This window comes from Plectropomus leopardus, chromosome 17, assembly GCF_026936395.1.
Source record: "Plectropomus leopardus strain MGB_pleo_1.0 chromosome 17, ASM2693639v1, whole genome shotgun sequence".
Taxonomy (NCBI): domain Eukaryota; kingdom Metazoa; phylum Chordata; class Actinopteri; order Perciformes; family Serranidae; genus Plectropomus; species Plectropomus leopardus.
Genome location: NC_142192.1, coordinates 13,488,068 through 13,500,169, shown reverse-complemented (window position 1 = coordinate 13,500,169; position 12,102 = coordinate 13,488,068). Strand labels below are relative to the sequence as shown.

General features: G+C 38.0%; 2 protein-coding genes across 2 annotated transcripts in view; both read left to right on the top strand.

Moving 5' to 3' along the window:
* Positions 1 to 1,408, top strand: part of rmp24 (ribonuclease MRP subunit p24) — a 30,269-nt gene extending 28,861 nt beyond the window's left edge. Inside the window, exon 5 of the mRNA XM_042506575.2 lies at positions 214 to 1,408. Coding sequence (XP_042362509.1) covers positions 214 to 376 — 163 coding nt within the window. The 3' untranslated portion in view covers positions 377 to 1,408. The remainder of the gene's footprint in view (positions 1 to 213) is intronic.
* Positions 1,409 to 3,050: 1,642 nt separating this feature from the next.
* rp9 (RP9 pre-mRNA splicing factor) lies at positions 3,051 to 12,026 on the top strand. Its single transcript, XM_042505918.2, has 6 exons — positions 3,051 to 3,376; positions 3,620 to 3,650; positions 3,733 to 3,862; positions 6,380 to 6,471; positions 6,969 to 7,030; positions 11,304 to 12,026. Exons 1-6 carry the CDS (start codon positions 3,231 to 3,233, stop codon positions 11,506 to 11,508), a joined length of 666 nt encoding a protein of 221 aa, XP_042361852.1. The 5' UTR covers positions 3,051 to 3,230; the 3' UTR covers positions 11,509 to 12,026.
* The last annotated feature ends 76 nt before the right edge of the window (positions 12,027 to 12,102 follow it).

Here is a 12,102-nt window from a genome sequence, read left to right as displayed (position 1 = left end):
ATGAATGATTTTGTTTCATAAAGAGAACTACAGATGGCTGTATGGGTGCTACGTGCAGGTATCCAGGCTTGCTAGATCATATACATGTTGTCAGCACATTTTTAACATTTGCTGCCAACCAACAAAGTCTCAAGTTACTGTGTTGTAACTTTTCATTCCTCTCCCTTTTTCTGTCACTTTCTCCTCACGTCCCAACTCTCTGTGTCTCTCCAGGTCCTCCACCTCCTCTAACACTTCAGGGTCAGGCTCATCTTCCTCCAAGCCTCCCTCTAAACCTAAAAATTGGGTTGTCCAGCGCCTCAGCAAGATCCTCATGCGGGAGGACAACCAGGGCAGCAAGAAGGGGGGCTTGAAAGATTTTCTCTCTTCACTTTGAATATATTCCTTGTCTTTATGTAAAAAAAAAAACAACAACAAGGAGTTAGACCCATGTTTGTAACCTGTTACACCCAAGGCTACAGGGGGAAACTTTGGTTTCCAAGCCGGTGTGGGAAAGGTTACAGTTTGCCCACCAACACAGCTATTGCCGGGCTGTTTGGAATGGCACTCCTGGTATCCTGAATCTAACAACTGGGAGCACTGGGCTGGCTGTTTCAACTATAAATCAGGGTTACTGCATCTTCTGCTGAGCCAATCGGAGGAGAATGCCTCTTTGTCTAATTTATTTAGCAAAAGCCTCTTGTAATCTCCAGAGCTGGGGATGTTATTTTAGGTGGAAATATTATCAAATGGCTGCAGCCATCGCAGGAAACCCACCTGCGTTCTGTGCTGACATTTCTGGCATGAAAAACCTGCTTTACATGCCAATATCTTTTTGATTTCTTTTTTCTAAAGTTACAAGTATACATTTATATGATACGTATATATAAACTATTTCATATTGATATTACTTGATGTCAAAACTTTTGTATTTGAATTTATTTATTTTTGGCCCTCTCCAGTGGGGAGATGTGTCTTTGTAAATTCATTTAGTTAATGGCTTGACATCACCAGACAGACAAATGTATCGCTGCATTTTTATACATGCATGAAAATCATTTTGAAACTGTGCATTGTCACCAGTTAAGATATTTGTGATTATCATCTAAAATGGGACTCATCAGTTGCTGTTTACATTGAGTAGGCACATTTGCCTAAAACCTGTACAGAAAGACTTATTGACAATCAACATTGCCAGGGCTTTACATTTTCTTTATATATTTTTTGTTTTTTGAATGGTTACTCTTTTCATCTTTTTGTTAAGAGCGGGAATTTGAATGTATCGACTGCGTTTTGTACTGCCTGATTACCCAACTGCTTTCCCATTAGCTGTTCAGTGCACAGTATGTGCTTAGATCCCGAAATACCTCACATTTGTATTCCACCTACACTGTGATTGTCGAAAATAAAAACCTTTTCAGTCTGTGAACCTGTTCTGTTTATTCTTACTCACTGTGAAATGAGTGCTTGAAAATGTCTTTTACCGCAACTTCAGTCTTGCAGATTTTATGTCCTTGTCTCTGCATATGAAGATGTAAAATACGTGATTCAATCAGCTTCTTTTATTGAGGATGCTTTAACCCTTTGAAACCAGTTCATCAGTTTCCTTGTAATGTGTTAGGATGCTTTTCACGGTCTATTTTATCCTTTAAACCCTGAGAAAATTGGTTTGATTTCTTTGAAAAAAACATGGCAATGACCAACTTGGCAAGATATTTGTAAAAGATGATGAGAATATCCAGAAAAACTATAAATTTAATCTCTATAATTTTCTATTCACAATTACGTTACAGGGAAAAAAGGAATTAATACATTTTTAAAAAAAAAACAACTTTTGGGTGATAATTTTTTTCTTTCCTTTTTTTTTCTTCTTATTTTAAAGTACTTTTCTTGTAACTCGTTTACAAACTAACATGTCTTGTTTAGTTGCTCATTGCCTTCTACCCATGTTTTTTGAAAGTAGTCAACTAATTTGTCCAGGTTTCAAAAGGTTGAGGAATCTTTAGACCAATATTTATCTCAAAGAAAACAGCAGTGCCAAATATGTCAAATTAAAGCTACATTAGTACTAAATTAAAACAGAACAAATTAATGTACATGTAAAATGAAGGGAAAAACGACCAGATAAAAACACAAAGATACAAATAAAGTCAAATAAAAGTAAAGTGATACAAACAAAGCTATATATAATACACCTTTCACTTGTGCAGATAATGTTTGTCCATGAGAGATATGTGCATATGAATTGTTACACACACATGCTGTGTAAGTAGAAAGTAGCCTAAAGATTGATATGGGCCTAAAGTATAATTATAGCTTACTTGAGTAAATATATTTAGTTACTTTACACCACTGAATGGATGGAAGCAAGCTATAAAGTTTAAAAAAATGAATGAAAAGGTGTAATTTATTGCCTGAAGTAATTATATGCCCTGAGAAAATAACTATGTGCTTATTTGTATGAAGCCAGCTTTTGAACCCTTTGAAGCCTAAGCAGATTGGTTTGATTTCTTTCAGAAACATGGGGAGATGGGAGCATCAACTTAACAAGATGAGGCTCAATACTTAGCACAAAAAACTAAACAAAGAATGAAAAAAAAGAAAGAAAGAAAATTCCTTAAAAAATGCAAAAAAAAAAAAAAACATTTTAAAAAGGAGTGCTGAAAAAATAATGTATGCATTTTATACATTTATCTTTTCTCCTGTAACATAGTTTTAAAGATTAAAATTATTGAAATTATAGTTTTACCACCTAACATTTTTGTGTTGCGAATTTTCTAATCATCCTCCCCTCTTAAAAAAAAAAAGACAAATCAAAAAAACAAATTTTTAGGTAATTGTCTTGTCATCTTTAATTCATTTCTTGCAACTTTTGGGACATTTCCTGCCTAGTTAGTCATTGTCTTTTTTCAAGTGTTTTAGAAAGAAATAAACCCAATTAGCTCACGTTTCAAAGGGTCAAAAAGCGTGTGAAAGGCGTCTCAGCCCAGCACAGGACAGCAGGATCATCCAGGTTTCCGCGTCCCCTCCCGCGCTGCCGCTCGTGTCCTGCAGGTGTCGCTGGACTTTAACTAACCAGCCTGCTGCACAGGAAGTCCACCGCAGCACCGGAGACATGTCTGCTGCTAGTTAGCCGCTGGTTAGCACGTAGAAAGATGTTTTTCACCGTGTAGCTAACACATTTACATTGAACGCAACAGAACTTGTAAGTTGATGATTTTCTGGACGCAGGTTTTGTCAAGACTGGGACAATGTCAGACAGAAAGCGAAAATCAGAGAAGGAGCACCGACGAGACCACAAGAGACACAAGTCATCCAAACAGGATTTGGACAAACTCAAAACACAGACGAAAAAACTCAACCAGAAAGTCCAGCAACTGAAACACGTCGAGACGTTGTGAGTAAAATCACTGAGAGATTTTTGTTCAAACTCCCAAACTTCTGCATGAATTAAATATGTTAATTTGGTTTTCTGTCGTGACTGCAAGTAGTCAATACTATAGGCTTATTAATGTTAGCTCGGACCTGCTGTTTGAGGAGTTTATGTTGTTTGTTTGACAGTTTTGGGACAGCTGAGTTTGAAATAGTTAATCCTGTAGTTGCATAGCAAGTAAACCAGTGTTGTCTTTCTTTCATACAGCTATGAAAAACCTCCACCAGGACTCATAAAGGTAACATAATACACACCAAAATGCATTTAGTGAATTACAAGAAGCTTTAAACATGTGATTGACACTGTTGTTGTTGTTGCAGGAGCACGAGGACAAACCAGAGGACTGTATTCCTGCTGAACCAGGAAATGAAGAAGCCAGGAGCTTCCTGGCACACGCCCCCACCAAAGGGCTGTGGATGCCTCTGGGGAAGGAGGTGAAGGTGATGCAGTGTGAGTACACTTACACTAACTTATTAACGTCTTATCATCTCATTTATTATCTTCAAGATTCAGGATGTCCTTTACTAAGAAGTCCTGGCTTAGTCAGTGGCACAAGAAGTTTTGAGTAAAAGAACAAACATGCAACTTACAACAAAACAGCTAATGAGTAAAAACAAACAGCATTTTAAAAAAATCACATAAAAGGCACAAACAATCAAATTACAGCAATCTACATCAAACCACGAGTCAGCAGTCTTCATTAACAGGAAATGTGCATTCATTGGTCAAATAGCCCTTACTCCTGTTTTTATTATCGCCCGTGTTTTTTAAATATTCTAGTTTAAGGTGACTGTAGCTCACGCCAAGTTGAGGAAGGAAAAACTCACCAAAGACGGTGTGGATTTGAGGAATGACGTGTATGATTTGTTAGTGTGACTGGAGGTTTTAGGAGACAGTAGAGCTCATATATTAGGAGGCAGTTTGAGTAATATGGCCTCATAAAGCAAAATGTAACAGTGTTCCATTTTATGTTTATATAAAAAAGACAAACCAACTTTCTCAAACTGCAATGATGTGAGCGGAGCCCAGAATCAGAGGAATTGCAATGCAGCATGGTGTACTGAATCTAACATTTTCAAAGAAGATGGATTTTCCATATGTAAAATATAACCACTTTCAATTGTACATAAAAATGTCATTTAAATTATTTTGTTACTTTGACCAAAAGAAAAATTGCATTTGTTTCTAGAAAAGAACACCATCTCCACCCTGATTTTTTTTATTTTATTTTTTTTATTAGACACTCGACATGTTGCCTAAAAGACAGATTGTCTTTTATTTAAAAAAAAAACAGGTATTTGTGAGACTCCATCAGTCATCTTATCATTTAAACTGACAATCTTATATACAGATATATGTTCAGTTTGCTGTTGTATCTGTAAGCATTTAGTCCATGACTGCATATTCCACAAACCTCCAGGACAATTCATGCAGTTACAGAAGCGATGAGTGGATGTCAGAGGTGACGTAATTATACGTTTTTCTTTAAAGATAAGAAAATCGGTCCTATGATACAGCCCCTGACCGTGGCATTAATATGAGTTTTTTTTTTTTTTTTACCCACTGGTCCTTTGAAATGTGATACTTTCTGAATTTTGACAGCTCTCATCTTTTAATTCCTTTTGACTCTGTTGTTGGTCCTCATATTCGTTGATTTATAAAGAAAAAGCTCGTAAAAGGTCCCAACCTCAGCTGATAGATCTCATATGCGCCTTGGATTAAGTTTATCAGAAGTATCAGCCGCCTGTATAGTTGAGGAATTGTAGGTGGGAGTTAATATACACCATGTCAGTGTGGCCAGCGGTCTTGATCGGTTACACATGTCACAACTGTAACTTGACAACTAACACCACATCTATTGTTTGTCTGTTGCTGGAGATTAATACTGGTGTTGGTGGAGATTACCTTCTGTCTTTTTTGGTGAGACAAAGACTGTCCTTATATTCAGTGTTCATTCATTCCTTCGTCCTACTCATTTTCATGCTGCATGAACAGCCAGGGACCTAGGGAGTCAGCACAGACACACACACACACACACACACACACACACACACACACACACACACACAAAAACATGCGGGCCCTGTGCACAAGTTGGCATTTGTTCTGCAGAATCGGAGTGCGTTTGTGCTGCTTTATCCTTCGAGACAATGTTTGAATATGCTATCCTGTTTAAAGGAACGGAGAGATGTCACAGTGAATGATATGGATATGAAAAACCTAAGTAAACAATTTTGCACACGACTACTTTTAGAGGATGAACCGAGACTTTGTGTGGTCTCATGTGGAGAAGACTCAAGTTATTCATAGCAGCTACGCTGCCACTTAAAGCCATGAACATTGAAACAGTGTGAAACTTTGATGCAAGTTCTTCACTTCTTTTCAGTGAAGCCACAAGTGATGATTTATGATTGCTCAAGGAGGTCTGTTTTTTATAACATGTGCAGAGCTGTTAGAGGGCGTGACTTCAGGCAAGTTTGTTCAGCTTTTTTTTTTAAATTTCACTGACAAAAGGAAACCTTTTTTTTTACCCTAAGTTAATATGGATGCATGTATATATATATATATATATATATATATATATATATATATATATATATATATATATATATATATGTTACTATGATTAAGATGGAGACAGTGAGATGTGGTTGAAAGCTCAAGAAGATCTTGTACGTGGTGCTTGAGTTCAGGCTATTTTTTTTATTATTAGATTTTTTTTTACCTTCTAGTCCCAAGGTCAACACTGTGATTTCATGCCCTTATTTATATTATTATAAATCATTTTAGGATGCCTATCAACATTAGGAAAGTGAATACTGATGAAACGTAGTTCCCCAATTAACTTTGGTGCATTTACATTTGTTTAAATGTGGATTAATGCACATTATCCCTGCTTAAATGTGATTTGACTGTCATGTCAGTTGTCTCAGCTACTCAGAGTTATATTTGTTTCCTTCACTACAGGTTGGAGATGCAAACGCTACGGCCACAGGACGGGAGACAGGGAGTGTCCGTTCTTCATCAAAGGCAACCAGAAACTAGAGCAGTTCAGAGTGGTGAGTTTGTTAACTGCTTTGGGAAAAAAGAGCCCACCCGTAGTTATTTAGAGAAAATATCAAAGAACGGTCTTTAGTCAAAGAATGTAGGTTGGATTGTGGCAAGGTCAAGGAGCTGTGACTGAGACAAACGTCTGTGTCTCAGGCTGCCGGCAGAGTTAGAGCATATTGAGTTTACACTGAGGAACATGTGTGCAGCAGACTTCTTCACACAGCCGCTTCCAATGTGCCTGTAATGGAGCAATAACTACTGCAGGAGCACACTGCCTCTGCAATGATTACCATAAATGCAGCTGTGTCATATTTTCATACGTTGTAATGTCACATGGAGGTTTTTGAAAAAAGTGCTGACATAAAGAATCAGTACAATGGTTGGAATGTATGAGCGAATATTTTCCAGGATTTAATATGAAAAGTAGCAACTCTTGTTGTGAGTAGGTATGATTTTTTTCCTTTCCTCATAAGACGTAATGACAGTTTATGTTTTGGTCTTTTAGGCTCATGAAGACCCGATGTATGACATTATTCGGGAAAACAAAAGGAATGAAAAAGAAACCAGGTACGTACACTCTTTTTTTTTTTATAATCATGCTTGTTATTCATATCCTTTGCCAAATTTAACTAAAAAAAATAGTCTGATTTTTTTTTAACCTTAAAAGATATAAAAAGAGGCTAAACACTTACTTTTAAAACTAAAACTTTTAATATAAGGCATCAGCTGTCGGTTGTCAAAACCAAAAATATGATTGGCATTTTTAGTTTGAGTTGTGATGCTGTGTAGTTTTACATTAACTTCATAATGAAAGTGTGACGTAAAAAAATGTTTATAAGCTAAACTACACTGTTCCCAAAGAGCAGCAGAGATTCAGCCAGAGACTCAGTGTCTCTGAAATCAACTCAGAATTTTGTTTACAGCCTTGTGATCAAATATCAAACAATTTGTTAATGATCACGTTTGAAGTCACAAAATGTTTTAGTGAATGTGACTATGGAACAAAAACCTGTTATATATGGCAAATTCAGTGGTGTGAGGTAGTTTCGACAGGCGCCAGTGCAGGCTGTGACAGGCCCCAGATTTTGCATCTGTGCTGTTTACCATATATCGCATTATCTCATCACATGATTAGAGACCTTACATTGGACAGCATTAACATACTGCACATATTACCCAGCCATTTGCACATATGTATGTATGTATGTGACAAAAAGTACCAAAAATAAAAAGAAATCATTCATTTAATTAAATTTTTTAAAAGTTTATTTATGTTTTTTTGTAATGTAGGATAAGCATATAATTTTGTTATAGATATTTAAAAAAAAAAAAGGAAAACCATAATGGAGATAAGTTTGCCTTTTCAAGCACATTAATAGGAAATGGCAGCACTTTTAATTTAACAAGTCTTATTTGGTCACAGTAATATTTTTCAGGTGGCAGTTTGAATTACTTCAGAGGGCCAATTCCTCTACCAATTCCCACCCCACAGGGCCTGGTGCACCTACACTGCCTGCACTGTCTATATACACCCCTGGGCAAATATCTGCATATTTTTTCATTCAACAAAATCTAACATTTTTTACCTGAATGTTCTTTTTAGAGTTACAGAGGTACCCAGATCAAAAACCATAATAATACTAATAACGATTTAAACAGAACTAAATAAAATTCTATGATCGGATATTAATCTGCAAAGTGTTACTAAAACTTTCCCTATAGTTAACAGAGCAAATGTTATCCGAAATGTAAACAGCTGAGATTAACATCATTTAAACACTGCTTGCTGAACTAGACATACTGAATAAACCCAGTTTGCTGAAGTTTAAAACATCTCACACCGTGCTTTGCGGTACATTTATTTCAGCCCAACTTGATAGAAATGTTGAACTGACCATTTGTTTAACGGATTTGATGTGACAGCAAACAAACATCCCAAAAACAACATGTCACCAACAACAAACAAATGTGTTGATCAGTGAGTTCAGTTCTCAAACAGAGTCCAGGTCACCATGGTTTATCTCCTGCATGCCTGATCCATCCTGTAGCTTGTCAGCCGCACCAAATCAGGTAAGGATGTAAAGAGTTGATAGTATTTCAGAACATAATAAGCAGTGTTGAAAAGTTTTATAACATCTCCTGATTTGCAGCATTTATCTCGAGTATAGCAGTGTTCATCACCCCAGTAGTGGGTATGCCAGCTCCTGACGCCTCCACCTGTTTATCACCTATCATTGCTAATTTTTTACAAGTGGTTGTAACTGACGGTAACCAAAGGACAAGAATCGGTTGCCGATTTTGAGGTTGTTCTCAGACAGATCATACACTTGAGATCCTGCAGGGTTTTTGTTTTAATGTTTTCCCACAGTGGAGTGGGACAAACTCAGATGACCTGGAAATCCTCTCAGGTTGGCTGGTTCTCTGTGCTCGTTTCTAGCAAATAGTATTTGACACCAGGGTGTTTGAATTTGAGGTGTGCTTACTATGAAGCCTCACTGAAGGCGTGCGTGTGTACATGCAGAGCAGCAGCACATGCACGCTTGTGAGTGTGTTTTTTGCATGCATTACGAAAAGGTTATTCAAAGGCCAGTTGCTCTTTGAAGCCTGAGTTGCGTGTCTGTGCCACATTCATTTTGGCATCTTATTTGAAAGGGAGGTGAAGCTGTCCTGCCTCTCCCAGCTTGCGTTCCAGTTGCATATACAGTATTGTGTTTCGAGTTGTCCCTGGGTGCGTTTAATGATGAAATTGTGGAAATGAGCTTGTTAAAAGTGACTGTAGCTTTAAAAGTACTCACATCTTTATTTAGAAAGTTAATTTTTGCACTTCTTTAGGGTTGTGAAGATATCCCCAGCTGGATATGGGACTCAGGCCAGTTGTTTTCTGATAGGCATTCCCAAAATGACTTATTATGCATTGCTAATCTAATCTTTAGACTTTTCTTCACTATTTTGGTTTGTATACCACAGATTTTCTTTATTTTCATCAGCTATGAATGTGACAATAACAGTCTCAGGTATTTGAGAGTTGGCTCCCTTTATTTCACTTGTTATTGCAGCCTGAGGCTTAAGTATAAAGACGTGTTGTTGTAACACTGTGAATTTGCTGGCTGATGAAGGTTGGTAACTAAAACGTTGTGTCTCTAATAGACTCAGTACTGACAGTTTGCAGGAATTATACCTTTTTCTTTCAAAAGTGGATTTGAGGAAACTGAAGTATTTGAGTATTTTATTTTGAGACATTTTTATTATTTAGCTGTAGGTTATGAAGTGCTGTTATGATGGAGTTACTTTAAGGACTAGAGGTTTGCTTTAAGGAGTAGTGCGACATTCGAAGTGCTCAGATGATCATTCTGCTCTGTGAAGTCAGCCCCGCTATAATGAGGCCTGATGGACACTTCACAAGAGCATGTCAGCCTTTTTTCAGAGAAATGCTTTCATGGCTGAATAGTTTCTGACTGTCTTTAAAAATTGTACATTAATGATATCCCTCTCAGCGTCCCGGCCCAATTCTCTGAGCTTATTAACGGCCAGTCACCTCCTGTACATCTCTTTTTCTTCCTCTGACAAATGTTTTATATTTCAGTGAGCTGCGTGGTGCTTCCTGCCTCATTCTGGGATGTGATGTTTTAATCCTCCTTGAACCTAATTTAGCTGTGGATACCTCAGCAGATGTTTATGTAATTACCTTTACCATTGACTTCTCCAGGATGGTCAGAACCCTGCAGAATGTACAGGCTCAGTCCCTTAAAGGGATACTAGACGTCCCCCAATCTTACCAGCACCTAGGTTTCCCGCCAGCTTTTCGCTGGCTCTAGGGCTGTTGCTCAAACTACAGATTATACTTCCACCGCTACGGACACAGAGTATAGAAGTGCATAAAGACAGAGTCACTGCTATTTCTCTCACTTGAACTCTGACAAAACTCTGATCAAATGGTAAAAGTGCCACTGTGTTACTAATTTCTCACCTAAAATGTCTTTAGAAACATATTTTAGTGCACTGTCTGGCTGTAACACAAGAACTTGTGAACAGGAACAGGAAGTGGGTGTCATATTGTTTCCTGTACTGTAAAACTGAAGGCTGAAAAAACTGTGATTAAAGAATAAGCAGTGCTGATAGAATTTGAACCAAGATGCTGTAACTGCTTATCTTTCATCTCAAATGTTTTCAGAAACATATTTTAGAGTACTGTTTAGATGTAATATGAGACTGCTTGTTATCAGCCAGTTGATACACTGTTTCCTGAGTCAATTCGGACAAGCTTGCATTATTTCATCCACCATCAGGAGTTTTTATTGGTGCAGTGGGGCGCAGTGCTTTCTGATAATTGTAGGTTTTCTATCTCTTAATCAAAAGCAAATACCACAGCCCTTTCCTTCTGCTTTCTGTGGTCATGTAGCACCAATTTCAAAAGTATTTGTGTCTTTCTGCTGCATAGACAGCCCTGTTTTATGAAAAGACCATCTTTCCAGCAGTAAAATACTTCTCGAACTTCTGTAAAGGTTTAATTGTAAGTTATCTGATGTATTTCAGTCATCTGAGCTCGAGACTAAGTGACAGGATGACCCCAATATCCAGGTGTGTCCCAGTGTGTTCTGAAAAATCCTCCACATACATGCAGACTTAGCAGGTATTTGGGCACTGTTGGCAATTACTGGATATATGTAACACAAGTAGCCACTTGTCAGGAAATGTCGGTACTTGGACAAAGACAGTGTCTTCATGAAGGACACTTCAGATGCTTGCCAACCCGGGTATCCAAGCCTGCATTAGTTGTTATTTCCTCCCTGTACTTGACTCTAATCCTACCTCCGCTCCTCCCTGCCCTTCCTGTTTCCAGGATCCAGCAGCTGCAGCAGATGCTTCAGGACACCACTTCCTCCAATTCAGACAGCTCCTCCTCTTCCTCCTCCTCCTCCTCTGACCACCATCGGAGCAAGAAAAGAAAAAAGAGGAGGGACAAAAAGAAGAAAGACAAGAAGAAGAGAAAAAGGAAACGAAAGCACAAGTCCTCCAAAACCAGTGACTGCTCAGATTCAGACTGACTGTTGGGAGCATGCTGATGTACGTGCGCCATCAGCTTTAAACGTAGGAAGAGACTGAATACAGTAGCAGCGCGGGTAGATCTTGCGCTGTAGTGCAGTGTGTTCTGCAGAGTGCCTCAGTAAGAACTACACTCTGAAGACTGTTTAAATCCTTTTATCTGCAGGTTGAAAACTGTTATGTCCAGTATGCATGACTTCTCCCAGCCGTCTCATTGTCTCCAGGGTGATGATTTGCATTCGCATCCTCTCTGTCGGATCGTACAGCACAGGCTCATATGGCACAGCTGCTTAAGTAACTGTGTGCATGTGTGTGTCAAAAAGCATTAGCTGCATGGGTAATGAATCTTAAGTGATATGAAATGAGCCCGCTGGTGTAAGAGATAGCATGTCAGCAAATACACTGTGTTATTAAGAGATTGTATTTTCCACCATATTTTTGTAGCTCTGCCATCTCGCTGGTATGAAATACTTTGATTGTAGACTGTGTTAAACGCAGAGGTGGAAAAAAAAAAAAGAAACATCGGGAGTACAGTTAAGATTTGTCTTCCACACAAGCCTGAATGTTTGAATGCTTGTGACTGTACATAAATATTT